Source organism: Typopeltis vanoorti, chromosome 10 (assembly GCF_054136105.1).
Source record: "Typopeltis vanoorti isolate ZY-2024b chromosome 10, IOZ_Tvanoo_1.0, whole genome shotgun sequence".
Taxonomy (NCBI): domain Eukaryota; kingdom Metazoa; phylum Arthropoda; class Arachnida; order Uropygi; family Thelyphonidae; genus Typopeltis; species Typopeltis vanoorti.
Window position 1 is genome coordinate 93862214 of NC_143558.1, and position 27852 is coordinate 93890065.

The 27852-nt window shown below is 36.9% G+C and overlaps 2 protein-coding genes across 4 annotated transcripts in view; one reads left to right on the forward strand and one right to left on the reverse strand.

Moving 5' to 3' along the window:
• The window catches only part of CIA30 (complex I intermediate-associated protein 30), a 95319-nt gene extending 88214 nt beyond the window's left edge, over positions 1-7105 (reverse strand). For both annotated transcript variants that reach the window (XM_090398909.1, XM_090398910.1), the window contains exon 1: positions 7073-7105. The gene's annotated coding sequence lies outside the window, so the exon portion shown is untranslated. The remainder of the gene's footprint in view (positions 1-7072) is intronic.
• A 15123-nt stretch (positions 7106-22228) lies between these two features.
• elm (calcineurin like EF-hand protein 1 elm) overlaps positions 22229-27852 on the forward strand; it is a 74246-nt gene continuing 68622 nt past the window's right edge. Inside the window, exons 1-2 of one of the 2 annotated variants that reach the window (XM_090398924.1) lie at positions 22229-22340; positions 22461-22559. In XM_090398924.1, the coding sequence (XP_090255050.1) occupies positions 22493-22559 (67 nt within the window). In that variant the 5' untranslated portion in view covers positions 22229-22340; positions 22461-22492. Of the gene's footprint in view, positions 22341-22367; positions 22560-27852 lie in introns of those variants that run through there. The other variant, XM_090398925.1, reaches the window with a different exon arrangement.

The window sequence follows — 27852 nt, forward strand, 5'->3', positions numbered from 1 at the left end:
TCATTTACCACTCTCCAAGTAAAAAACCTAGCTCTAATACCCTTGCTAACCATACTCTTGTCCAGTTTCCATGGATGGCCCCTAGTCCTTCCACCACCAGTCCTGTTCTCAAAAATATCCTCTGAATTAATCTTATAGAAACCCTTTAGTAATTTGAATGTCTCAATCATATCACCCCTTTTCCGCCTATCAACCAATTTCTGCAACCCACAAATCTTCAACCTATTCTCATAAGGTTCATTCCATAGACCTACTATCATCTTGGTCACTCGCCTCTGGATCCTCTCCACCTCCTCCCTATCAAGAAGAAACCCTAGCACCCAAATCTGGGCACAGTATTCAAGATGGGGTCTTATCAAGGCTCGATGCAGAGGAACAATAACTTGCTTGTCTCTGCTTGTCATGGTCTACTTATATTAAGGTTGTAAAATCTTGTATAGATGGAATTTAGAATAAAATTTCTTCTATACCGATTTTACTTGGGAAATGAAATCAATGTAATCAACGTTGAGTTAAGGCGGGAAACCCCATACTTTGTTGACCTTCGCGAGTTGCGATAGCCTCAGGTCTTACATTCTTAATCCCATCTGAGTTATTTCTTTGTCTGTACTTGTAATTTGATTAATACTTAACTCATTTTTCTGTAATAAACCTGAAAAAAAATGTTTGAATAAATTGTAATAAGAAAATTGTACAGACAAAGAAATAACTCCGATGGGATTAAGAATGTAAGACCCGAGGCTATCGCAACTCGCAAAGGTCAACGAAGTATGGGGTTTCCCGCCTTAACTCAACGGCCGCAGGGTGGCTGAGAAGACACTCCAAGAAAATCCGGGCGATTGAATCTGTAGGAGTTCCAAGGTCGGGAGAGCAGAATAAAATGGGGAAGAATCGAAGGAAAAGGGGCTAGGCTTTTCTATTTCTGCTCTCGCTATGAAGTTTCCTGAGTCTTCTGCCGTTCCAAGGATGGGGGATCCACTTCCATTTAAGAGATCAGCTCACTCACCTTCAACTGAAAAAACCCATATAACCTGGCATTAGTAAGGTGGGGTGTCACAGACTCCAAAGATTTTAAACTGACTATAACTTTTTAACAACACATGTTGAAAGTTTATTTTTCACTTGGTTAGAGTATAATAAAATTAGTTTAATCCTTTATCCAAGTGTGAGCAAACAAAGTTTGCGCCTGAAAGTATCTTCAGGACTGGGGTAAGGTGGTACAACACCAGGGCAACTCGTTGCAAAGGTGGAGCAAGCTACCAACACTCCTATCTCAGTATCTCCTATAATGCAAAATTAAACTAATTTTATTAAACAACACATGGCAGTGAGGCGCGCCTCAGTATAGCTTCCTCTCCCGTAACCCACTACTCAATGCCATAGACAGGCTGTTGCGTGCAAGCAAGTTTAATGTGCAGAGGTGTAAAGTGTGCTGGGGTCCACCAGACCCCACCTTACCAAAAGTGTGACTATATTTACTTCTGAAATGTAAGTTGCTTTAATGTATATTCTACTAAAATATTATTGTTATTGCTGCGTCTTCTATATTTTTACATACCAACCATAAGCAAATACATTTTCGTAAATATTTAGAAGATATTTTGAGAATAATATCTTTTCTTTTTTTTTTTTTTACCAGATGAGTTACGAGCAGGAAGAACAGAGGTTACATCAACTTATAGATGACGCTTTGACAGACGAGGAGCCATTTAGCAGAGATGATGATAGTGAAATTGATTTAGAATTAGTAAGTAACCATCAGTTTGATACAGAACAAGACTAAGGAAGAATCTTAAACAATACGTAATCTAATATTGATTAAAAATATATGGATTTCTATAATACACTATATTATTTGGGTGGGTCTATGGGACCCCATATTACCACTTTTGTTACATTTTCTCACTTGACCAGTGCCGGGTTAAAGATTTCTCTTGTCACAATGAGAATTGAACTTATGAGAGGAAATTAGCTAATCAGAAGAAAGGTGATGAGCATTGCAAAAACACAGGCAGGAAGAATAACTAGCATGGTAAGAAAGTGTCAAATGATTATGAGAGGAAATTAGCTATGCAGGGTAAAGGTTATGGAAGGATAATTTTCATAAATGTATAATGGCAGGAAGATGACAGCAGCAGAATAAAATTGAATTACTGAAAAAATTCAGTAATTCAAATAAATCTTCCTGCCATTATACGTTCATAAATGTATAATGGTAGGAAGATGACAGCAGCAGAATAATAAAATTGAATTACTGAGTAATCCCTTTGTGAAGCTGTACTGACTAGGTGTATTATAGTGATGCAATGGGAAGAGATGCAAAGACTAGAGGTAAATGAAAGAGTACTTAGAATACTGCAAAATATAAATGCAAATACTGCAACAGAATAGGATTTGATCACATAATTGCCTGTGTTTAATGAAAAAGTGCAAGAAAATTGGCTGCACCTGCAACCAGGTTAGAAGGAACCAGGTTGGGAGGAACCTAAAAGAGTGGAATGAGAATAAGATAGGTCCATCTTATAAAGCAGGCTCGAAGGCATTGGTGGTTGGCAAATAAGTATGGTCAGAATCTCAGTGCGGTGATTAAGGTATTAATTTGATATACATGTGGGAGAGGGAGATCAGATAAGGAAAATTACTATACTGATTTTGCTAGACTTTGAAAAGTCATGAGAACAGACTGGAGATTTGTGGGCTGCAAAATTTGGTTGATAGGGAGAAATGAGAGGATAGATAGAATCCTATAAGTTACTAAGGAGATTTTATAAGAAACAAAGAAGACATTTTTCAATACGTGGTAGATGGGAAAGAACAATAGTTATTCTTGAAAATTGAGTAAAGTATATCTCACAATGATATGAGGACTAGACTGTTAGCTTGATGAATGCTGAATGAATGGAGTTGGTCAAGTAAACAAGTATAAGTGTAACTGGCATCAGGTAAATAATGATAAGCATGGGCCTCCTACAATGAATTTTAGGAGGTCTTTGGGATGACTAGTGATGATGATGATGATAATAAATAAAATAAACAGCATGAATCATCACGTTCCAACCCATCCAAAACAAAACTTGTGTAATTGCTCTCGATATTTCTAAGGCATCTGATTGTGTCCGGCACTGTGAGACCTCCTGAGCAAACTCCCATCTACATTCTGTGATTCACTGGTCATTCATTGTGTGTTATGGTGGATGGGTTCCTCTCATCAGATTTCCCCATCAATGCTGAAGTGCCTCAGGGTTATGCTGTCACCCACACTCTTCCTCCTTTACACCAATGACCTCCTTTCCTGACTTCAAATCCTATTCACAGCTTCGCCAATGATAATACTCTTCATCATTTGATAAACCCTGCAGTACCCCAATGTTAGATGTCTCAAGATCTTCCATAACCAGTGACTTGAACACTGACTTCCTCAACATCTTGAAATGGGATGAAGACAACTTAGTAAATTTCAATGCCAAAAAAACTCAAGTCAGCCTTATTACCTGCAAAAAAAAAATATCATGTCTCACCCTCTCATTTTTGATATATGTTGCAGTTTCCTTTCAAGATCAACTTTCTCTTCTTGGGATGACTGTCACCCTTCTAAATTTCTTTTTCTGCAGTTCATTTGAAAAATTCTGTCAAAAAATTATGCAATCAGAGCATTCATTTGAAATCCTTTTGATTTCAACACATCATTAAGAATAAGGAACTAAAAATAGCTATGTTAAGAAGCAATACTTGTTTTTAATATATACATGATTGAATAAAAGTTACTGATGGTGAGCTGGGAAGGGTGGGAGGGGTGGATTAAGAGCGTGTAAATGCAGTTTGTCATGGGGAAAAAAGGGGTATATGAGCGACTGCCAACAAATGAGTACTACAGGTGTGAGTACAAGTAGATAGAAAATATTTTCCAGAGTAGTTGATAATGTGGGGGGGGGGGAGTTATCCATCAAAATAGCATAATGTTATTCTGAATAAGACAGAAATGTAGACTTTGCCTTTCCTGTTCCCCCAAGCCAGAGGGATTCAGGATTCCTTGTCATGACCTTTTTCCCTTAAATGACTACTTTTTGGAAGCACTATCATCTTTTATTTAAAAAAAAAAAAAAAAAAAAAGTACTGCACATAAATTACTTCATTCATTCACCTTCTAGATTGTGATGTTTATTATTAGTATTTCACATGCAGATTTTTTTCCGCATATATAAAGGTGTTGTGCTATATATTTTATATTTCAAATCTCTAACAACATTAATAAAATCATCTTTAATAATACTCAGCCATAAGTTTTAATGTAATCAACTAAATACTATGTATGTAAACTTTTAAAAAAAAGAAAAGAAAATATCGCTTTCAAAATATCTTCTTTCTGCCTGCCTGGCCGGCCGGCCGGCCGAATGGTTAGCGTATCCGCTCTCCAGCCAAAAGGCTGCGGGTTCGAATCCCACCATGAATGGTTGTGATTATCTGTGGAAATGCTAGTGGTGGTGGGTGGTATATGTCACTGGTGTAGTTGGTGGAGACAGAGTTGTAGAGTAGGTGCCCTCTCTTGATGAGTCTTTTGGACTCCCTGGAGGTGTCACATAATAATGATAATAAATAACTTCCATGTGAATAGCTTGCACTCTGCAACAAATTTTGAAATAAAATAGCCAGGATCAGGAGGATAAACTGAGTAGGGATTAAGTGGATGACTAGTAATATAAAGCAGGAGATGAAAAAAAAGAAAGCATTGTGGAAGGAGTATAACGAAGGTGATCAGCATGACTATGAGCAGAATAAAGTACAAGCAAGAAGGGTAATTTTATGATATATATCATAAAATTAGCTAAGCAAGTCAAAATAAATCCAAAAGTTAACTGAGGAGACAGAGATTGTTGTGAGCACTGAGGTAGATGAACTGGAGGTACTCAGCATATCGAAAAATATCAATGTGAATAAAGCAGTGAGCCTCGATGATATGTCTGCTTCTGTGCAAGTGAACTGGCAGCACCTCTGATGAAGTTGTTTAAGTCTCAGCTCTGGCAAGGTTCCAAAGGAGCAGAAAGAGGGTAATATATTTCCATTACATAAAGGTGGCTCCTTTATAGTAGCAAATTACATACCAATTAGTATCTCTGGAGTGGTGGTTAAAGTACTGGAAAAGTTCATAAAAGTAAAATTCAGGAATGGATGGATAGGAACAGGATACTTTATAGGGGACAGCATAACTTTGTAAAAGGTAGGTCCTGCCTCAGTAAATTATTCACATTTTATAGTCATGTTGCCCCCTATAAAATATCATGTTCTTATCCATCCATTCCTGAATTTTACTTTTAATGAACTTTTATAGTACATTAATCACCACTCCAGAGATACTAATTGGTCTGTAATTTGCTACTTCTGTCTTATATAAAGGATCCATCTTTATGTAATGGAACTATATTACCCTCTTTCCACTCCCTTGGAACCTTGCCAAAGCTGAGACTTAAATTAAACAACGCCAGTGAACTGGCTGAGTGGAATCAAAGTGAATGAGGGTAACTAGTGGAGTGTCCCAGGGCTCTGTCCTGGGACTACTACTCTAATTTGTATAGTGCACAAGGCTCTAGATTTTTTAAGGACCCCCCCCCCGGAGAACTCTAGTGCCTTGATCCTGGTCCACCTTGGGAAATGTGTAAGCACAGCGCCCTGCTAATGATATACCAGAAGATTTGAGGGGGGGGACATTCAGTAGTTATTATTATTATTATGTGACACCTCCAGGGAGTCCAAAGACTCATCAAGGGAGTGTGCCAACAGCATCGAACAATTGTTTTCCTTCCAACTACTAAACATGCTGAAACTTGCTTAACTTTTTGCGAGCCATTAGTAGCAGAGGCTCTACCAATCGACCAACCTTTGCTGGTAAAGGTTTTCCAATGATGAGGAAAATCAGGAAGGACAACAGTTGATAAAGGTGATGTAGATATTTTACAAGATGATTTAAATAAATTGGCAGTGTTGTCAATTCAGCATTGTAAAAGTTAAGGTAATGCGCTTTGGGATGAAAAGATTACACACTTAGTATCATATTGATGGTACTAGTTCACAAAATTGATGAGGCTAGGAATCTAAGGGGTGATGGTGGATAGAGATTTGAAATTCAGAGTAAATATTGAAAGAATTGGCAAAATAGCTCAGAGAATTACTTGGATGCCAAAGAGCACATTGACAAGTAAAGGGGGAGATTATTATCCCTCTTTATAAGGCTGTGATTTGGCCACATGTTGACTACTGTGCACAGGTTTGGTCACCTGCATTTCTTGGAGATCGGAAAGTGGCGAAGAGGATTTGGAGATAAGTGACCAAGCTTCTGATGACAGGTCTGTGGAATTGTTCCCTATGAGGATAGACTGAGGGTGTGTGGGTCACAGAGCTTAGCTGATAGACACTTATAAGTTACTAAAGGGATATTATAAGACTGACACAAGATATTTTTCAATAAATGGGTAGTAGGAGGGAAACAGGGGGGGTCACACTTGGAAGCTGTCTAAGAGTATGCAGACAGGTCTCTTTTCTTCAAGAGTAGTGAATGAGTAGAACGGAATGACAGAGGTGGTTCTGAGTGCCCCAACAGCAAATAGGTTTAAGGAGATGTATGATAGGTATTGTGTTAATGGAATGAGTGGGTCTCTCATGATGATTCTTTTGACTCTATGGAGTGCCCATATAAATAATAATAATAAAATGTCTAATGCCTTTTAGGTATGACTTGACGTGCAATGTCTCGTTTGGAAAATTTCAAAAATACATGACACATAATCCTTACCTGCGGAATGTCACACATTCCGCAGGTAAAGAACCAGCCGTTTGAAAGGAAGGAGTCAGATTTTCGAAATGGATTAATTCCCGAACCTGAAACGACCCAGAATTTTAGTAAGTTGTGCTATTCCCACTGAAAGGTAAGAAATTGCATGACATGCTAATTTCGAGTCGAGACATTCTCTTTCAATCTTTGTCGTATTTTTAATTAGTTTGCATTTGCTATCACAGTACGCTTGCATCGATATTTTGAATTTATAAAACAGGTGGAATAATTCTAAATTTAAAAACTAACCTATAACATCCAAACAAACATTCATAAAGCTCCTTAGCAGAACAGTACATTAAAAGATACCATTTAGCGACCTCTAACAATATATAACACAAGATGGGGGAAAATATATCATTATTATTCAAATTAAGTGATTATTGAATTCAACATTATTTCAAAGCCGAATAGAGAAACTACAAGAGTTTCGTGCCGAATATAGAAACTATAAAAGTTTAGGCGGATCCAGGCATAAGCAAACCTTTCATGACAGGGGCAACTCGTAGCAAGGGTCATGCAAGATCCGATCACTATCCTTAGTATTTCCCATAATGCAAAACACATCTCCAAGCGGACATGTATGATGTTAGACATTATGGGGGGTTACTACCCAGACCGGTTTCGATCTTTTATGAGGTGTGTTTAAGTAAAGACCTCTCTAAAAATTAGTTGCCCCCCAAGACCACTCAGTGTGAGCCAGACCCAGATGTAAATGTAAATACTCTGGTTTGGAACTTGGAACTTCTTTGGGAGATGGACCGAGTCCTTGACTCTTTATCCCTTCATCTGATTTTAGCTTGTGTGTGAGAGGATTATCGTGGGTAAATTACCCACTCATTGTGAGCATTGTAAGCTGTATTAGCTTTATCTTGCGATGGAGGATTTGGGTTTTTTATGTTTGAAATGATCTGTGAGTTTGTAGTCTGCTGCCTGTTGAATTAACTGATTTGGGTGATTATCTGTGTCTGTGAAGAATTTTTCTGCAATACCTGTCATGTAGGTCTTGATATCTGGAAGGTTGGCTTCCTGGTGTAACTGGAGGTTTCTCATGAACCAAGGGGCATTAAATGCCATTCTCAGGCATTTGTTCTGGATCGTCTGTAATCTGTTGATGTTGCTTTAAGCTGTGTGTGTCCCCAGGATAGTGATGCGTAAGTGAGTTGTGGTCTTATTACTGATTTATAGAGGAGGATTTTGTTATTTATGTTTAGGAAGCTCTTTCTATTAAAAAGTGGATATAGCTGTGCTATTATCGGACATGCTTTGGTGGAGATACTATGTATGTGTGTCTTGAAATTCAAGCGTTTGACAAGATGAACTCCTACATATTTGGTAGAGTTGTGCCAAGGGATGATTTTTCCAAACATTTGTATGCATGTGTTCGGTTCTGCTTTACATCTGGTGAAAAGTACTGCAAAGTTTTTTCCTGGTTTAATGGGAATGCGCCATTCGGTGTATCAGTCCTCTAATTTGTTGACTGCTCTCTGTAGCTTGTTTGTAGCCAAATGTGGACGGAGGAATCTGGCTGTGAAAATTGTGTCGTCGGCATAGAGAGTGGTGATGAATGGGTACAACTTGATGAGATCCGCCATGTACATGGAGGAGAGTAGGGGAGTTAGCAGAGAGCCTTATGGGACTCCTGCCATGACTCTCCTTTCTGTGGATCTGATTCCATTCAGTTTTATTTAAATTTTTCTGTTACTGAAATATGATTTGATAAGTAGAACAAGTGGTATTGGGATGCCTACTTGATGTAACTTAAAAATTAGACTGCGATGCCAAATTCTATCAAATGCTTGTGTTATGTCCAAGAAGACTGCGCCAGAATGTTGGTGCCAATTATACCCTTGGGTGACGTAGTCAATGAATTTGGAGGGATGCAGAATGCTGTTTTCTGAATCCCATTTGCTCGTCTTGTATGACTTGGTTGTTATCTGTTGCTTCTTGAATCTGTGTTAGTATAGCGCTTTCGGCTATCTTGCCTACACATGATAGAAGGCTGATAGGCCGATAGTTCTGTGGGAATTGTACATTTTCCCCAGGTTTTGGGATTAGGAAGACATCTGCAAGCTTCCATCGCTCTGGGAAATAATTTAGCCGAAGGATGGCATTGGTGATGGCTACCAGATGGATAATAACCCATTCAAGTGGGAGTAGCGTGAGCACCTTGTTCCTTATCCCATCTGGACCCGGAGCCTTTTTATTGTTTAGTTTTCTTATGATGTCATATATTTCTGTAGGTAACACGGATTTGTTGTTGGATTGGAGTGAGGCGTTTTGAGTTATTTTATGCACTTGGGTGTGGATTTTTCTTATGCAGCTTAAATCTACATTGGCATAATTGGGACTGCATTGTCTTTCTAAGCTGTCTGCAAATGCTTCTAGCTTTTCCTCATCACTGTAGACGATTCAAAATTCTCCTTGGATTGGGGGAAGTGTTTTACATTTTGAACGAAGTGATCTCATCATTCTCCACAATGATTGATACTCTGTATTTAATTGGTGCATTCGACAGTTTGTTATGGTGATCCTTTAGGGCATACGGAACCTGGTTTGTAGCTCTGTTAACTGCCTGCTTATCTGCGGGATCCAGTGTTCTGTGATATATTCTTCTTAACCTGTTTGTCTCTCGGATAAGACATTTTATGCCCTCTGGGAGTCTATTTGGTAGTGCGCATTTGGTTGTATGTGTTATCTGATATTGCTGTTAGTACTTGATTTTCAAAGGTTTTACTGCTTTTTCTATGTCTTCAGTGGATATTATATGTGGTACTGGGCCAAGAATTTCCTGGATGGCTGAGGGAAGTTGTTTCCAGTTTATAAAGGTGGAGGTATTTTCCGTTAAATCTTGTGTGGTGCCTAGTTGCAATATGATGGGATTGTGATCAGAACTTAATTCAATAAGTTTTAAAAGAGGTATATCATGAGTAGACATATCGATATACAAAATTAATAACGGAAAAAACTCGCGTACAAACATTATTTAATAGTATAATTTTCGCCTGTGTGTCACAGGCATCTTTAGCACATTAAGCTCAAATTAAACAATAACTGACAATTCCAAAAAGCGCCACCTAAGTAGCTGGTGTCAGATAACTAAAAACGTCAATAACTTTCCTAAAAATAAAATAATAATAATAATAATAATAATAATAATAATAATAATAATAAAATAAATAAATAAATAAAAATAAAAAATTCAATACAATAAAAGTGAGGAAAGATTAGCTGATTTGTAAAATACTATCTCCCATAAAGGGGATAGACATAAGCCGTCGGATCTGTTTAAGTTAGGAGAATGAATTAGAGTTTCACATGTTTCTTTATAAAGGCGTTCCATGAGAAACTGACTTTTGTGAAGAACTCTTGTCTTTCTCCAATGAACTCTGTGTCTAGTGAAGATGGCATGTTCTGCAAGTTCAGACTTTTCAGGTTTAAAGTACTCAATATAAGATTGGTGTACTTCTAGCCGAATAGAGGCAGATTTTCCCGTTTGTCCGACTAATTCGTTGACTGCATGTATTTGATAGCTGTGAGCTATGTTTTTTAATATAGCTATATCAAGTACATCAGGATGTCCGGTTGCTCCATAGTATGTGGGTTCTGTAGGTCCTATTACTGCTATGTTTCGTGAAGTAGTATAAGAGTTGAGTATTCTTTCGTTGTTATTGAGTTTCTGCTATTCCAGGCTGAATGTTTGGCATTAAAATCTCTGGCTATGATTACTGATTTACCTGCATTTAGTATCTGATTTTAGAACCAGATCTGATTCTAGGAGTTTTTTTATTTGGGGAGATGTATGCTGCAAATACCATGATACTGCTTGTGTTTTCCATGTGTATATCAAATCCTGTTGTTTCCATGTGTTCTGTTTGAGGTGTGGCGATTGCATTGTGTTTTATACTTCTTTTAATGAAGATGGCAGTTCCTCCTCCTCCTCTTGCATACGTTCTGTCTGTGCGGTACATGGTGTAGTTGTTGATTCTTGTCTTGTCAGATTGACGCAGGTGTGTTTCATTTACTAAGATGCTGTCTGCTTGGGTTTCTGCAGAGAATTCCCGTAGTTCTTTGCTTTGTTGGGTAGTCCGTTAGCATTCCAGCTGGTTATCTGTAAAGAATTGGGTTTTATTTTGCTTTTATCCATTAAGGATTGCAGAGATTAAAATCTGTGTGTGGTTTAGAATGATGGCCTTGGCCTCTTGTGTTGGGTCAGTTTGTCGGAGTTCCGCAAGCATCACTCCTATGCAGCTTGTTATATTGAGGAGATTGGTCTTGCTGGTTTGCTGTGGGTGGTTTATTTTGGGTTTGGAGTCTTGTTGTTGGGTTGGTCTTGCAACTTCTGCATATGTTCTTCCGTTTGTTGTGGAGCCGGTGATTTGTTGGGTGGGTCTGCTTTCTTATATGGCGGGGTGTGGGCCCACGCAGTAAGCACATCTAGGTTACGGGGTACGTGGTTTCTCGCATTCTAGTGTGGCGTGTTTTCCTCCATATTTCACACATCCGAATTCTGCTTTGCAGCATCGCTGTGCATGACCGTACTTCTGACATTTGTGACATTGTGTTGTTGTGGATTTGCGTCTCAGAGATTCTACTTTTATAATTAGGTCGCAGGTGGCTTGGAGGTAGTATATATCTTTCTGGTCTTTTGAGATTTCGACTAGAATCAAGGGGTAGGGAGTCTTGTCTGCTCTATGCATTCGGCTTACCTTAATGGGGTTAAATCCTTTGTAATGTAGGTCTGTGGTGACTTCTTCTGTTGATATTGTTTCTGTCATTCCTCTTAGTACCACTTTCAGATATTTGTCGCTGTTGAGTTGGAATATGTGATACGGTAGGTTGTTGTTCTCCAAGAATTTTGTTAGGTTTCTGTAGTCTGTCGATGTCTTAGGTTCAATGCGTATTCCTTCCTCCGTGTTTTCTGCTTTTGTGAAGGTGATTCCTGTTGTTTTCAGAACGGTGGCGATCGATGTCCAGTGTTCCTTGGCCCTTAGGATGAGTGGGATGATTCTTTCATTTGTTCCTTTAACTCTTTCTGTTTCTCTTGTGTTGGGTATTTCTGTCGTGTTAGATATTTTTCTTTTCTTTTGTTCTTTCTGGAAGTCTGTGTGCGATTCTGCTGTTTGGTAGGCGTTGCTATGTGTTGCTTGTTCTTCTGGTTGTGGCAAGAGTGCTTAGGGTGTGTGTTGTCTTCGTTGTTTTGGTCGTCCATGATGTCGTCTGTGAGTACTGCTGGGGGGGGGGAATGTGTCGTACAGCTTTAACTTCCCTGGCTAGTTATCGTTAAAGAGTTTTCCTAAGCTTAGGAACTCTCTTGAAACTTCTTCGAACGTTAGGGCTTTTCCATGGTCTTGGTATTGCTAAGTTATATAGAGAATTGACTGCTACTTACCTTAGTAGGTTTTTCTGAATTCTGGCATTCAGAAACGCTCCTGTAGTCCTTTTTGTAATAAGGTTCCAATACTTTGAGAATAATCCGTCACTAAAACTACTGTCTCCTCACTTCACTATCTGACTAACCAAATACTCAGGTTGTAGTGATGTAGAACTTATACACTTTACCATACGAGTTGCCAAAAATGGTGTCACAAAATGCACCAAGAATTACTAAAATAAGAATGCCAAACGTCTTCACTTCGGCGATGTACAATTATTCATATTAAGTGGATATTGAATCCAAAACTATTTCAAAGCCGAGTAGAGAAACTACAAGAGTTTCGTATCGAATACAGAAATGTTATATATAGTTAGGGGTCGCTAAATCGTATCTTTTTAATGTACTTTTCTGATAAGGAGCTTTATGAATATTTGTTTAGATGTTATAGGTTAGTTTTTAAATTTAGAAGTATTCCACCTGTCATGAAAGGTTTGCTTATGTCTGGATCCGCCGAAACTTTTATAGTTTCTATCAGTGGCGGCCGGTGAAATTTTAAGTGGGGGTGGTGCCTATACAAAATAAAAAACAAAACAAAAATCAGCTAACGCCTGTTTGTTCCCGTATAGGGAGTAGACGGGGGCTGTTTACCCTATCTAACATTTGGAGGCTGATTGGGCAGTTCAATCTCCACTGGTAGCCGTTCAGAGAGATAGCTGACCCAAGGCTATCACTGATTCATCAGTACGCAGTGAAGAAGGCGGCAAGCTAGTGACTCCATCTCGTGGTCGCTAACACAAAATTTTTAATATCTGAAAATAGTGTGGGTTCTATGGTCGATTTTCTTGAGTTTACGGGAGAAAAAACCCGCTAGCACGTGCCAGAGATCGACTAACTCGGGAGCCGGTCAAAAAAAGGCTTAGAAAAATTTCCTCTAGGCTGCGACTAGATTCGAACCACCAAATCCTTTCTTCATGCGGTCAGCGCCGTAAAGTGCAAACGCCACTTCTACTGATCTATAGAGGTCAAAATAAAAGAATAATTTTTTTCCCTAATCAGTAACCAATTTATTAATAAATAAATATACAGATTTATTTATTAATAAATTGGTTACTAATTAAAAAAAAAAATTATTTTTTTTATTTTGTATAGACAGCACCCCCACTTAAAATTTCAGCGGCCGCCACTAGTTTCTATATTCCTAACGAAACTCTTGTAGTTTCTCTATTCGGCTTTCAAATAATGTTGGATCCAATATTCACTTAATTTGAATAACTGTGCATCGCCGAAGTGAAGCCATTTGGCTCTCTTATTTCAGTAATTCTTAGTGCCTTTTGTGATGTGACACCTTTTTTGGCAACTCGTATGGTAAAGTATATATGTTCTGCATCACTACAACCTGAGTATTTACATTTACATCTGGGTCTGGCTCCCACTTATGAGACCTCAAAAAGGGTCGAAACCGGTTGGAAGCTTGGGTGATTAATAGTAATGCTGTAGCCCATGAAGTTTAAACTGAGGCTTGGCTGTTGCTGTCACCCAGGTCCTGGGTGAGGATAATGAATGGCAATGCTGTAGCCCATGAAGTTAACTGAAGCATCGCTGTTGCTCTTACCTTTCAGATGAGATATGAGCAAATGGGCGGCTCTTTTCGGTGGTGGGGTGAGCCTGCCACGGTGTAGAGCCAACCGGTTCTGAGAGTTCTTCTCAGTGGCAGAGTGAGCCTGTTACTGAGGGGAACAACGCTGGGTGTTTGGACTTTGACCTGTACATACTTGAACACTCAAAAAAGGTCGAAACAGGTCTGGGTAGTGATCCCCCCCATAATGTATAACATCATATATGTCCGCTAGGAGATGAATTTACAGTATGGAAAATACTAAGGATGGTGATCCGGGCTTGCATCACCTTTACTACGAGTTGTCCCTGTCATGAAAGGTTTGCTTATGCCTGGATCCGCCTAAACTTTTATAGTTTCTATATTCGGCACGAAACTCTTGTAGTTTCTCTATTCGGCTTTGAAATAATGTTGAATTCAATATCCACTTAATTTGAATAATTGTACATCGCTGAAGTGAAGCCTTTTGGCTCTCTTATTTCAGTAATTATTATTATTATTGTTTGAGAACTCTAGGGAGTTAAGCACTCATCGAGGAGGCTATGCTTCAAACCAGCTCTCATACGTCCCTTAAACTCATTCGCATTAAATGCGCTCACCACTTCAATTTGCAAACTATTCTACTAATCCACTGTTTAGTGAAAAGAAAATCTAACCCTTAACCGCAAACACGATGTCCTATAACACCAATTCAGAAATTTACAGACCTCTATCATATCACCTCTCTTTTTCTGTTAACAAATTATGTAGTCCACATACTCTCAATCTGTACTCATAATCTACATTCCATAATCCCGATATAATCACTACAATAAAGAGCCAAAAGGCTTCAGTTCGGCGATGCAAAATTACATAAGCAAAGTATATATTAGATCTAGCATTACTTCAAAGCCAAATACAGAGCCGTATTTCATGGAAACCTATGAAACTATGAAAGTTTCAAGTTGACAAGGGAGATTGTGGGAATACATTACTCGGCATTCACGAATTGTCTTAGTGTGGACTACTTAAAATAGGCGCCTCCCAAGCATCTATATATTCGACTTTTATTAATCTATTTTGATATTCACTGGCCTGGCAGCTGTTTTGAACTGGTTGGTTCTCATCAGAGACCACGAGCTGTATAAGTAAAGGCCTCTCTAAAAATTTGGCGATCCCCAGACCTCTCTAAACGAGTGACTAAAGGATCGTCCAACTCAGCGGTGGTTCTACTCAGTGACAGGCTCATCCTGCCACTGAGCAGAACCGCTCATATTCCATGGAAAGACATTCATTGACACCCAGAGAAGCCATGCCGGAAAACACCAATCTCCGGAGAATCAAATTGCTCTCCTAATGTATAAGTAAAAACTTCACTAAAAATTAGGCGAGACCCTAGATCTAATGATAGTGTTTATGCATTTCCGGATATTCTCATGCGTTATTTTAGAGAAGCGAGTCTTGTAATTACAGTGTGTTCAAAGTATGCGGAAAAGTAATTGAAGAATGCAAAATCTCTTCATGCCGTATTTTATTTTCTCATTTATATTAATAACATGTTAACTATGAAGAAGTAGCGTCTGTTTTCAACTGCAAATGCGATTTTGACTGTTTAAAATTGTTTGCTAGATCCGTTTCTAGACCGTGTCTATTTTTCATGCCATAAAGTTATACTCCATTCATTTGCAGCTGATTTTCAATACTTTTCATTGCTTTTTCTAACTGTTCATTCATAGCCACTTCCTTAGTTGACTAATTTTCTTTCTCATTATCTACAATTCCACAATGCACCTGTACCAGTAGAACACAATTTGCAATGCCTTTTGATTAAGAATCATTAGCAGATATCTTGCTTGTACTTTTAATGCTAATCTCTGATTATTTTTATACTATCAATATTGATACCGCCGTCATTATTAATTACCGTATCCTTTTAATAAGTGGAGTTGAGTTTTAATTTCTGGAGACAGGATAGTAAACAGCATTTCTACTATAATATATGTATGTACAAATTACGAAAGAACAACTGATACTCAATTTTTTTGTTTGTTTGTTTGTTTGTTTCTCTTTGGTGGAGATGATATATCCCTCTTTGCTTTCAGAACTTTACTTATCGATAAATAGATGAATAATTTATTTGTATTTGTTCATCACTTTAGGGCCTCTTTTATTGTGGATGCAGCAGAGAATAAAAGGGTTCTATGAAAAGTTCTCGGCCTAACAATAAAAAAAAACGAATTTATAATTTCAAAATTATTTTATTTTTCAAAATAATCTCCCTTAAGACTAATACGTTTATTCCAGCGATGCTCCAGCGCCATTATCCCATCCTTGTATTGTTTCTCAGTAAGCTCTGCAAAATATCCCTCTAGCCGAAATCACCTCTTCATTCGAAGAAAAACGCTCTCCCTAAAGGGTCAGTTGTAACACTATCCAGGTATTTGCTTACGCTTGGACTCGCTGAACTTTATATATTTATTATATTCGGCATGAAACTCTTTGAGTTTCTTATTCGGCTATGAAACAATATTGGATGTAATGTTCCCTCAACTTAAAGAAAGAAGAGTTTTAGTTTTGAGAAGAGATAGAAGTCGGAGAGAGCTAAATTTGGGGAATACGGTGAATGTTCCAACAATACCTCGCGCAGATCCTTTAATTTTCCGATTTCCATAACCCCTTCTGTGTGGGCAGGTGCATTGTTCTGACGAAAGATCATTTTTTTCTTCTGCAAGCTGGGTCTTTTGTCACGAATTTTTCCGTCTAGCATGGTTAAAAGACCGGAATAAAATTCTCCGGTTAGTGTTTTACCTTTTCAAGATAATTTATAAACAAATTGCTTTTAGCATCGCAAAACACCGATGTCATGACCTTCTTGCTGAATGGATCCGACTTTATCTTCTTTGGCTAAACAACCGGTTTCTGTCCACTATTTTGACTGCTGGTTGGATCTGGTGTCTAATGGTGAATCCAAGCCTCATCCATAGTAACAAATCGACTCATAAAATCAGTTTTATTTTTATTGAAAGGTTTTCATTTGGTTATATTATTAAATTTAATATTATAATATATTATATAATAATATCATTTACAGTTTTATTCTGTTTAAAATGCTCCAAGCACTGTTCAGAGATTTTCATGCGAGTGCGTTTTTGATCTGCTCTGAGCAGGCATCTTGTGCAAAGCTTTTTCATTTACAATTCGTCATGCAAAATATATCCTACACGTTCTTTTGAAATGCCTATAGTCTCAACAATTTCATGCATTTTGACTCACCTTTCATTTAATACCATATCGTGGACTTTATTATTATTATTATTATTACATCACACCTCCAGGGAGTCCAAAGACTCGTCGAGGGAGGGCATCAACTCTACAATCCTTGTCTCACTACTCCACCAACCTTCATCATCTAACATCAACGCCATCTACCACCGACTACCACCACTAGTGCTTTCACAGACAATCACAAACATCCATGCCCACGGCGGGATTCGAACCCGCAGCCTTTTGGCTGGAGAGCGGATACGCTGACCACTCGGCCAACCAGGACTTGATCAATGATTCCTGGTATTGTTACACTTTTTGGACGTCCTTCATGTGGATCATCTTCAAGGCTGGTACGGCTATGTTTAAACTCGCAGCCCATTTCGTAATTGTTGAAAACGAAGGAGAAAGGTGCCCATGAGCTTTAATGAACTTCGAATGAATTTCGTTTGGCGTTAAACCTTCTTTTACAAAGAATTTTATAACCACACGATACTCAATTTTATCCATTTCAAGAGATACAGACAACACTTTTGCTCCAGACAGCTGTATAAAACCAACTACTTGATAGAATGACTTGCAATTTCACATAGATGCTTATGACAAATGTACCAAGTTAGATAAAGAAATCTTGTTAATAGTATTACGTTGCCATCTATGGTAGAGGCCGAGAACTTTTCCGACCACCCTTGTATGCCATATGAGGCAAAAAGACAGCTGTGTATATTGTGATCGGCGCTAATTGTCGTGACATGCAATTGATCCTTGCCGATTTCACTAGATGGCGTATTACTTGCACGATTCCGTCAGCGACATATGAGTCATATGCCTGTTGAAATTGAATTTCCTCTCAATTATTAATCCCAGATATTTATTTTGCTCGCTCATTTAGAATTTTACACTAAGAAGACCATTATTGGTTGTTTCGTTTTCTTAGGGGATTTCAAAACACTACAGATTTGGTGCGTGTGAATGTATATATAATGTATATATAATGTGAATGTGAATATAATGCGCCTCCGTAGCGCAATTGGAAGAACGACGGTACATTGCGCCCTTCGATTGGAATAGGCCTAAGTTCGATTCTCGTCGCGAAGGGAGGAATCTTTATCTGGTCGATTTCAATCGATGGTGAGTTAGCCGATCTCATACGGAGGTAGCAGGGTTTTTTCTCCCGGAAACTCGGGTTTTTCATCCCGCATACATACAAATCGGCCGTTCAGAACACACGCAATTTACAGACAAAAATTACTAGTTGTGGTGGTGTTGGAGGTGGGCGGTAGATGGCGTTGATTCGTAGTAGAGGTAAGGTGTAGAGACAGTTGAAGATGTCCTCCCGCGATGAGTCTTCGGACTCCTTGGAGGTATCAGGAATAATAATAATAATAATAATAATAATATATTTTGTTGAATGGATATTTCTGAAGATATCTTCAAGAAAGATATTTTATTTACTGGCCTTTCTTGCACCCGTGCTGACCTCATGGTCTGGGTAATTAGAATATCTGCTCTTCAACCAATAGGCTCATGGTTTTCGAATTATTCTGACTCTTCATGATTGTGAACCGCTTTCATCGTTTTGTGTGAGACTACCTCCCTGCTTATTAGTGACCTGAGGTGGCTTCAAATAATTCGAAATACTAAAATAATTCTGTATTTGGTCGTGTGCCTCCGTATCTCATTTGCTACTGACAGTGTCCTGTGGTTTGGAAAAAACCTTGTTAAAATGTAGTCTAAGTTGTAAAGAACTTTTATGAGAGAGTTTTATTCATCTGGAGATGAGTTAGTTGGTCTTATAATAAACAGGTAGTATAATCTTTTTTCTGCCATAAAAATCTGATTTTTCATCCCAGAAGACATGCACAGAGGGCTAGAAGAACACATACAAATTACAGTCTATATTCAATGACTTTATTTGTTTCAATAATGAAATATCGTGAGTTGGCATAATGGAAAGAACTACAAAAATAGAGAAAAATTTATTTAAATAAACTTTATTAACGATTTTCGCACAAATATGCCAGGCATCATCAGCACAAGATCAAAGAATGGCAATTACACAATAACAGACAATTCTAAAAAGGGCCAGCTGAGTAGCTAATGTAAGAAAACTGAAATGGTCAATACTTTCTTAAACTTATTTTAGAAAAATTATATAAATATTTGCATAAACAAAGTTATCAAAAATTAGCAGATTTAAAACGTATTATTTCCCGCAAATGGGATGGATGCAGACCATCGGATTTGTTTAAGTTAGGACTATGAATTTTTTTTTTTATATATAAAGACGCTCTATTAGGAAATGACTTTTACGAAGGACTCTTGTCTTATTCCAATGAACTTTATTTTAGTGTCGATAGTACCTCTGCAAGTCCGAACTGTTCAGACTCATGGTATTTAATATAAGACTTTGTTCTTCGATACGAATAAAAGCAGGTTTTTCTGTTTTATTATTATAAAACAGGAAGAATTATTATTTTTGTATTTGAAGAGGTAGAGATAACACAACAGTTAATAGCATTTTGGAAAAAAGAACCGTTAAAACCATTAGATAAAAAAGGTGGAATTAATATGTCATAATTCTTTCTTGCACCGAAATGTTGTCTATTCTTTATGTTCTTCAGACGAACATAAAGAATAGACAACATTTTTATAATTTGTTTTGTAATGACTTAATTCAAGTCTTGTTTCTGCCATAATCCTTAGGAACCATCATCCTTGTTTTGTCTCTAGAATTCGTTTCATTAATTTGTAGTTATTTATTTATAAATACAAATACAAAAATAAACGATAAATTAAAAAAATCACAAACGCCTTTCATTTCTCAAATATTATATAAAAATTAATAAATAAAAATAAAAATGTATCGATTCTGGCCATTCTGCTACTTAAAGAGCCTGTGTAGCTCAGTGGAAGTGGCGTTTACCCTCCTGAGTGCTAGGCCGCTAGAAGAAACGTCCTAAGTTCGATTATAGTCAGCATCTAGAGGAACATTTTCACTGAAGCCTTTCTTCGACTGGCTCGAGTTAGTTGATCTCTTGCACCGAAAGCGCGTTTTTTCTCCCCAAGACTTGTTCTTTTTTTTTTTTGGTCCTGTAAACTGAACAAAATCGACCATAGAACTCATACTATTTCAGACATCAACAAAAAAAAAATCAGCTAACGCCTATGTTGTTCCCATATAGGGAGTAGGCGGGGTCGTTTACCCTATCTAACTTTTGGAGACTGAGTGGGCAGTTCAATCTCCACTGGTAGCCAATCAGAGAGATGGCTGGCTCAAGGCTATTTCTGATTCATCGGTACGCAGTGAAGAAGGCGGCAAGCTAGTGCCGCCATCTCGTGGTCTCTAACCCTAACACAATATTTTTAATATCTGAAAATATTGTGGGTTCTACGGTCGATTTTCTTGAGTTTACAGGACGAAAAACCCGCTAGCCCGTGCCAGAGATCGACTAACTCGGGAACCGGCCGAAAAAGGCTTAGAAAAATTTCCTCTATTCGGCGACTAGATTTGAACCACCAAATCCTTTCTTCGTGCGGTCAAGCGCTATAGAGTGCAAACACCACTTCTACTGAGCTACACGGACACGTCCTATTTCTGACATTAAAAACATTATCAATTATGTTAGGATTAGCGACCATAAGATGACGTGCGGTCAAGCGCTATAGAGTGCAAACACCACTTCTACTGAGCTACACGGACACTTCCTATTTCAGACATTAAAAACATTATCCATTATGTTAGGATTAGCGACCATGAGATGACGGCGCTTGCCGCCTGTTCACTGTATGCCTCTTAAAATTGTGATAGTCTTGGGAGAACTATCTCTGATTAGATACCAGTGGAGATTTAACTTCCCATTCAGTCTCCAAAAGTAAAGTTAGATAGCTCTAAAAATGGTTGAACGCCTTTTATTGCTATAAAGGAATAAAAGGCGTTAACTGATTTTTTTTATTAAAAACTTAACTCTCCTACGAACCTAATGTTCTATATGTTTTCATTTTTTCGTTCGATGAGCATGGCATTATAAAAAAAACTTTTCAGGAAGGAGAGGATAAATTGACACTCCTAGATCAGATTTTCGTGTAGACAATTATCAGTAAGGGTTGATAGAAATCTGTTTATATACAGCATTCACCCTTATATGTCTTCAGATCTCACCCTCTTCTAACTTCAGTGAGGACAAAGAAGGCATATTGTTGGATAGGATACCCAGGAGCGAATGCTGGTCTTGAAATTCACGCTTGCGCTTGTTATCATTCAGGGAGTGAGAGGTGCAATTGAAGCCTGATCAGCAGAAGAATGAATTACTGACCATTTAAAACTATATATTTAGACATGTATGCATATTTAATCATACAAATACAACATTTATTTTGCAAATGATATTCTATCTTTTTCAATTTAGCTGACCTACTTGAATACAAATTCTACCCCATGGTTCTTCTTTATGAACTGGTCAATAACATCGTCATAAAAAGTTGGTTGTAACTTAATTTTCCCAAGCAACACGCACACTTGTAAAGGCTGGCTGAAGCTCACTGGCTAGAGATACTTTGACTGCGTATGGCCTGTGTTTAAGACGACGTGAAGGGAGCGGAAAAAGCTATGCGCGCGCTTGAAATCACACTTCTGCAGCGAGGACATGGAAGCTCCGACAACCGAGCAAGCCAAGTTAACTTTGACTAGACGAGCAAGCATCGGCCTTCGATACACAACACAAAGCTCAATTATTGCAGCGCAAGCTTAAGACGTCTTCTTTCTACAAAAATAAAAGCCTAAATGGAATGCTTATAAATGCATGCATTTATTAACAAATAAATATTACTTCTTTCTCAAGTAATGAGCCTGCGCAGCAAGCATGGAGAATTCACTCCTAAGGATATTGTCTAGTAACTACACCATTATAAATGAGATTTCTCAGTCATAGATGACAATGCATGCATAGTTACTTTTGGATTTGATCATAAAAGAAGAAGCTTTAATTTCTTTTTTATTTTCCCCAAGAAATATGATTTTCAGCTCTATAGGGAAAATGTGTTATCAGAACTACGTTTAGAAGCATATATAAACCAATGAACTTATTGTCAGTTCATTCAAGTAATTTTTACACTTCTCAGTCTAGCAAAAATTCATATTTGTTTTAGCGACTCTTTTGCTATTTTAAATAAATTTTCAGACTATCTAGCAATATTTACATTTTGGAGTCGCAAAAGTAGAGAAGGTGTAGTTTGTTATAGTTGTTTTGTTGACATTGGTCATCCGGTTGGGCTTGTTGTTAGTAAGTATAGATGTGCTATCTATAAGTTTCTTCCATGTTTAAATACATATGTCATTGAGTAACAGTGCGTTAGTGTTAATGAGATTTGATTAATTTAAACTTTTTTTTTATTTTTTAAAGAACTTCCAGATTTTTGACTTTTGCACATAAACATGGGCAATAAATCTTCGCTGTTGCTTCAAGAGGAAGAGTTAGCAGAAATTCATCAAGAAACAGGATGTAAGTGTATCATATACACAATAGCATTAAAAAAAAAAAAAAAAAAAAAGGTCATTTTTTTATGTTTTTGCAAGCTCGCCATTTTATAGTAAACCTAAATAAATAACATGTAATTGAAAAATAACTAAAAATTGTAATCCTGTATGCTGCCATTTAAATTTGTTTTCTTTGTATGCACTTAAAGAAAAATCACGAAGGCGTTTACATTTTTATTACTCGAGGATAATGTTATTCATCCTTTGCACATTATGTATTTCCGTGCACGTAAATTAAAATGTATCAGAATGTGAAGTTTATTGTTTGAAGAATACTTAAATGGTTTGTATTCTACTTGTTTCTTTTTGTTATTTTCCATATCTTCTTTGCAGTATAAAACAAATTAGGCAGTACGTTTCTTTAATCAAAAACTTACACTTTAGTGGGACCTGACTATCTTGTATTTTACACTGTTTAAATTAAAAAAAAAAAAAAGTAACACTATTAACTCATACATTTTCTGCATGAGAACTGTGCCATTTCTTTCCTTGTTATCCATAGTTCTTTGTCACACTTTCATTTATCAACTGTCTTCTGTAGTTTTTCTGAATGTGCCTAAATCACCACATCATTTGCTAATATAGCTATTTCTTCTTTCTGGTCATTAACTGTATCTGATTTGATCATCATGTATTCAATCCAGTTTAATCCATGTATAATCATAAACAATAGGATTATATAGTAGCTTATTCATTCGATTACTTCTACATTACAACTGTAAAATATTCTTGATCATTGTATTTTTTAAGCTTTATCATTAAATCCAATCAGTGGCTTCCCCCCCCCCCCCCCCCCCCCAAAATACAAATATGTTTTTTCAAGTTGCCACTGTCTCTCCATTTCCTTTTTAGCAGAAATCAAATCAGCAGTTGATTTTTTTTTTAAACCTAAGAGCTCTTCTCTGAGAGTTTCCTCCTTTTTCTCTTATTGTTGCCATCTTTGAACAGCAACACAATTATATTATTCCTCTGCAGTTACACTTCTTGAACTTCCTTATTTGGAATAGTAATCCTCATGACTCAATTATCAGGTAATATCTTTCTCCAGACCATTCTAAAGATTCATAACCATTTCATTCCTGAACCTGCCAAATGCTCTGATCATTTCAACAGGCAAATTATTTATCCCAGGATATTTTATACATCTATATTCTATTTCTATATTATTTCTCTCATCAATCTTCATTCTATTTTATTCTTTCTAGGTTGTTTCACTATGACGTTCCTCTTTAACAGATCTCTAAACTATAGGATTATATAGCAGATTATTCATTTCATTATTTTTATACCTGGAACCTGTCTTTACCAGAGTATTTGGAAATTATTTTCTGGCTACATAATATCTAGAAAATAATTTGGGAATGCAGAGTTCTTAAACTCTGTAGGGGAAGATAACACAATCATGGGCTCACTATTATTTCTCCCTATTGCTAACTTTTACATGGAATATTTTGAGCAACATGCTCTAGATTCCTCTCTTTTAAAATCCAAAGTCTGGCTTAGATACGTTGATGATGTTTTCGCTATCTGGCCTCATGGCCACCAGACATTACACTTTCCTCGGCCACCTAAACAAACAACACAAACGCATACAATTGAGATTGAAAAACAGAACACACTTCCGTTTCTAGATACACTTGTCACATGTCTTCCTTCTGGTAGTCTTTCCTTCACTGTTTACTGGAAACTGACACATACTGGCCAATATATACACATAAACTTCTGCCACCACCCAACACAAAAACTATGTGTCATTAATACTAAAAAAACTAAAAAAACAGGGCTTTGAAGATTTGCTCCAATGAACAAGCACTTAAAGATGAATTAACCACGTCACTGTCAGTATGGATAAAATACATCACTCCCCATACACTTGGTTTTTATCATACATTTCAATGTAATATCGATAGTATTAGAATTTTAATATGCACTTCGCATCCAGCGTAACCTTGATGTGTATACACATCATGGCTGGTTGAGTGGTTAAGTTATCACCAATGCCTTCTTAAAAAATGGTTATAGCCAAAATACTATCAACAAAATTCTGAACTCGCTTAAAAACAAAAATAAACTAGACTACAATAAAACTGTAACCATTCCAGAGATATCAGATAAAATAAACAGAATACTACAGAAATACAACCTTAAAGCCATCTTTAAACCTCCTGCAAAATTAAAGAACTTGCCCAACTCATCCAAGGATCCACTCTCTCCACTGACCCACCCTGGAGTATACCATATTCATTGCACCTATAATTTGCCCTATATAGGGGAAACAGGATGCACAATTCCTATCAGAAGAAAGGAACATAAACAACACATTAAATATAATAACTACAGTCAAGTTGGTCTTTCTGATCATGCCCTGAACACTTGACATAGTATTGACTGGAAAATCACCTGTTGTTTACATCACACCAAAACATGGTATGAATGTAAATTTAAGGAGACCTGTGAGATTCTTATCAACCACCCTAATCCTAACAATAATGAGGGTCTAAAAATCCCAAGAATATGGAAGGCACATATTCTACCCATTTAACATTTATCTCTAAGATTTAATTATAAATAGGACCATAGATAATCCAGGATCTTAAATCTAATAACAATTGTCATGTTAAATTAGGACATCATTTTTACTGTAATAAAACTATCTATATGAAAGAATGTTTCTCTGATGTCTTAAATAGAATATAGCTTTGATGTAGTTATTTTATTTTATTTTATTTCATTTATTTATTTTAATTTTAATTTATTTTATTTTCACTAGAGGTCAGGCCAGTAGAATAATCGTTGATTCAAATCATTGTCTCTTCAGCATACTGTGTGAAAGTAATTTAGCTTGTCTCTGTATATATATGTGTATACTCCAGATGATGACCTTAATATGAAGGTCGAAACATTAAGAAATTAAAAATTATTATTTATGACACTGTTGTAGAGTCCATAATTTGTCTAAAATGAATGCTGATCACCATGTAACATGAAAGAAAAGAAATGAAATGACATATCATTAAAAAATATGTCATCTATAAAAAAAAATTCTGTGATGTATTTGCTTGGGCCTCAAAAAGTGTCCCCTCCTTTCTTTTTCTATGTCACACACACCCTTTATATTTCTTATTGAAATAAAGAAAATTAGTTTTGAATAAAACAGTTTGCTCTATGATGAAAAATTTTAATGCTACCTTAATGTTTTCTATTTACATTAATATAACGCGAGTAGAGGAGACTTTTTTAAAAAAATATGAACATGAGTAGAAATTAAGTTTTAGTTTACATAAAAATATCAATGAGAAACCTGTGTTTTGGAATGTTTTATGTCCCAATGCTGATGTTGGGTGATTGACAGGCATACCTGTCAATCACCTGAGATATTCCTTCCTTTCTCTACATGGTATCTGTGTGAGGCTGGTTTCTCTGCTATGACCTTAAAGAGCAAGAACAGATCATAGCTTCCAGTGTTTGAAGCTATGATCTGTTCTTGCTCTTTATGTTCATAGCAGAGAAACCAGCCTCACACAGATACTATGTAGAGAAAGGAAGGAATATCTCAATTACATTTGTGCTGATGGGGTATTCCTGTTGAAGAGAGTGAGACAACCAGAATGAGCCCATTTCTGTTGATGAGTATTTCAGTTTCAGCCCACAGTTTTTGATTTCCTTCAGCACATCATCTGCTACAGTTAATTCTACTAACTCGCATGCTCCTAACACAAACGGATCTCTCACCCAGTTCAAGGAAGATGCATGAGGTGATAGGAAATACTTTTTAGTATTTTTACTCAGCAGAAACAAACTGTGTAGAATTAAATCAAGATTTTTGTTCAGTGTGCAACTTTTTGTCAACTCAGACATATCAACTTTGTTCTCTTTTTTTTGATTCTGGCACCCCACATTGTTAATTTTGTCAGTACAAGTAGGAATATTTTCATTTTTCTGTGAATTCTTTCATTTCCAAGCTGTGAACACCTGTTGAGTGTTCACGGCTTGGGAGATCTTAGTTAGAAATGTCACTTTATTGTACCTGGTCTTGTCACTAAGCAGGTCAGCCACCTCAGTTCATTAGAACCTTGAAAGCACCCACCCTTGAGATAGCCACTTCACTTCTCAATGCAGTAGTTGTATGTGAGCAGCTTCCATTGCAGAATACAGCTGAAAAGAACCTAGATTTTAATAGTCCACTCTTGATATAGTTAACCATTTTGATTTTCTCATTCAAACATTTGGAGCTTGGGTAATACTGATTTTGAAATCAGGGTGTTTCTGTGCAGGAAACAGTGTGTAAAAACAATGCCAGGGTTCTTTTGCTGCTGGCCCAGTGCGATGAATGCTCTCAGGCTTCCTGACATAGAGGGATCACTGTTGTAGATATGCTGATTTCCATGATAAATTGTGAGAACTGAAATAATTGTTGATAACATCAAGAATATCTTGCTTTTTGTTGTTTTGGAAGCAGTTTGCAAATACAAATTGTTCAACGATGTTTGCATTACCTGCTGAATGTTAGGAGTTGAGCTTTTCCAGTGATGTTAGTTGTCATCCAACTGGATGGCAAAAAAAATCTTTAATGTTAACTATCACTCACAGGATTTATTCCTACATTTAACAGGTGTTCACAAGGCCTTAGTTGCTGCTACCATAATTCTAACAATTTCAATCTCTCAGGTTTGCATACATATGTATATCTTTTTAAATGCATCTCACTTGCATCCATACAACTTTTTTTGCATGCTCCACATATATCATTCATCAGGAATACTGTTCTTCAGCCCACGCATTCTCATACCTGGATAACATATACTCCCCATTTAAAAAAAAAAAGTGTGTGTGTGTGTATATATATATATATATATATATATATATATATATATATATATATAATGTACACACACAAGCACACCTACTCCATCCTTTATTTTGAACACTCCTCATCTCTTTCTTATGATTCAATTCACACCATCTCTCAAATCATTTGTATTGACCATTGTAAGTATTGCATCAATTTTTGTGTGTCCAACTCATAGGAAAAAAAAAAAGTAATATATTTTCCATTGTCCTTTCCTCTTAAAGTTCTTTAACATAGTTGTATCTAGAACATCTTATTGAATTCATATTCTCTTTCCATCATGGAAATCAGTATCAACTTTTACCATTACTCTTATTCCTATTCTTCACTCTTTTATTCTTTCTCTCCTCTCCCACTTCTGTTTGCCCATCTCTATTTTAATTCCTCCCCCTCTCACTCTCTTTCTTAC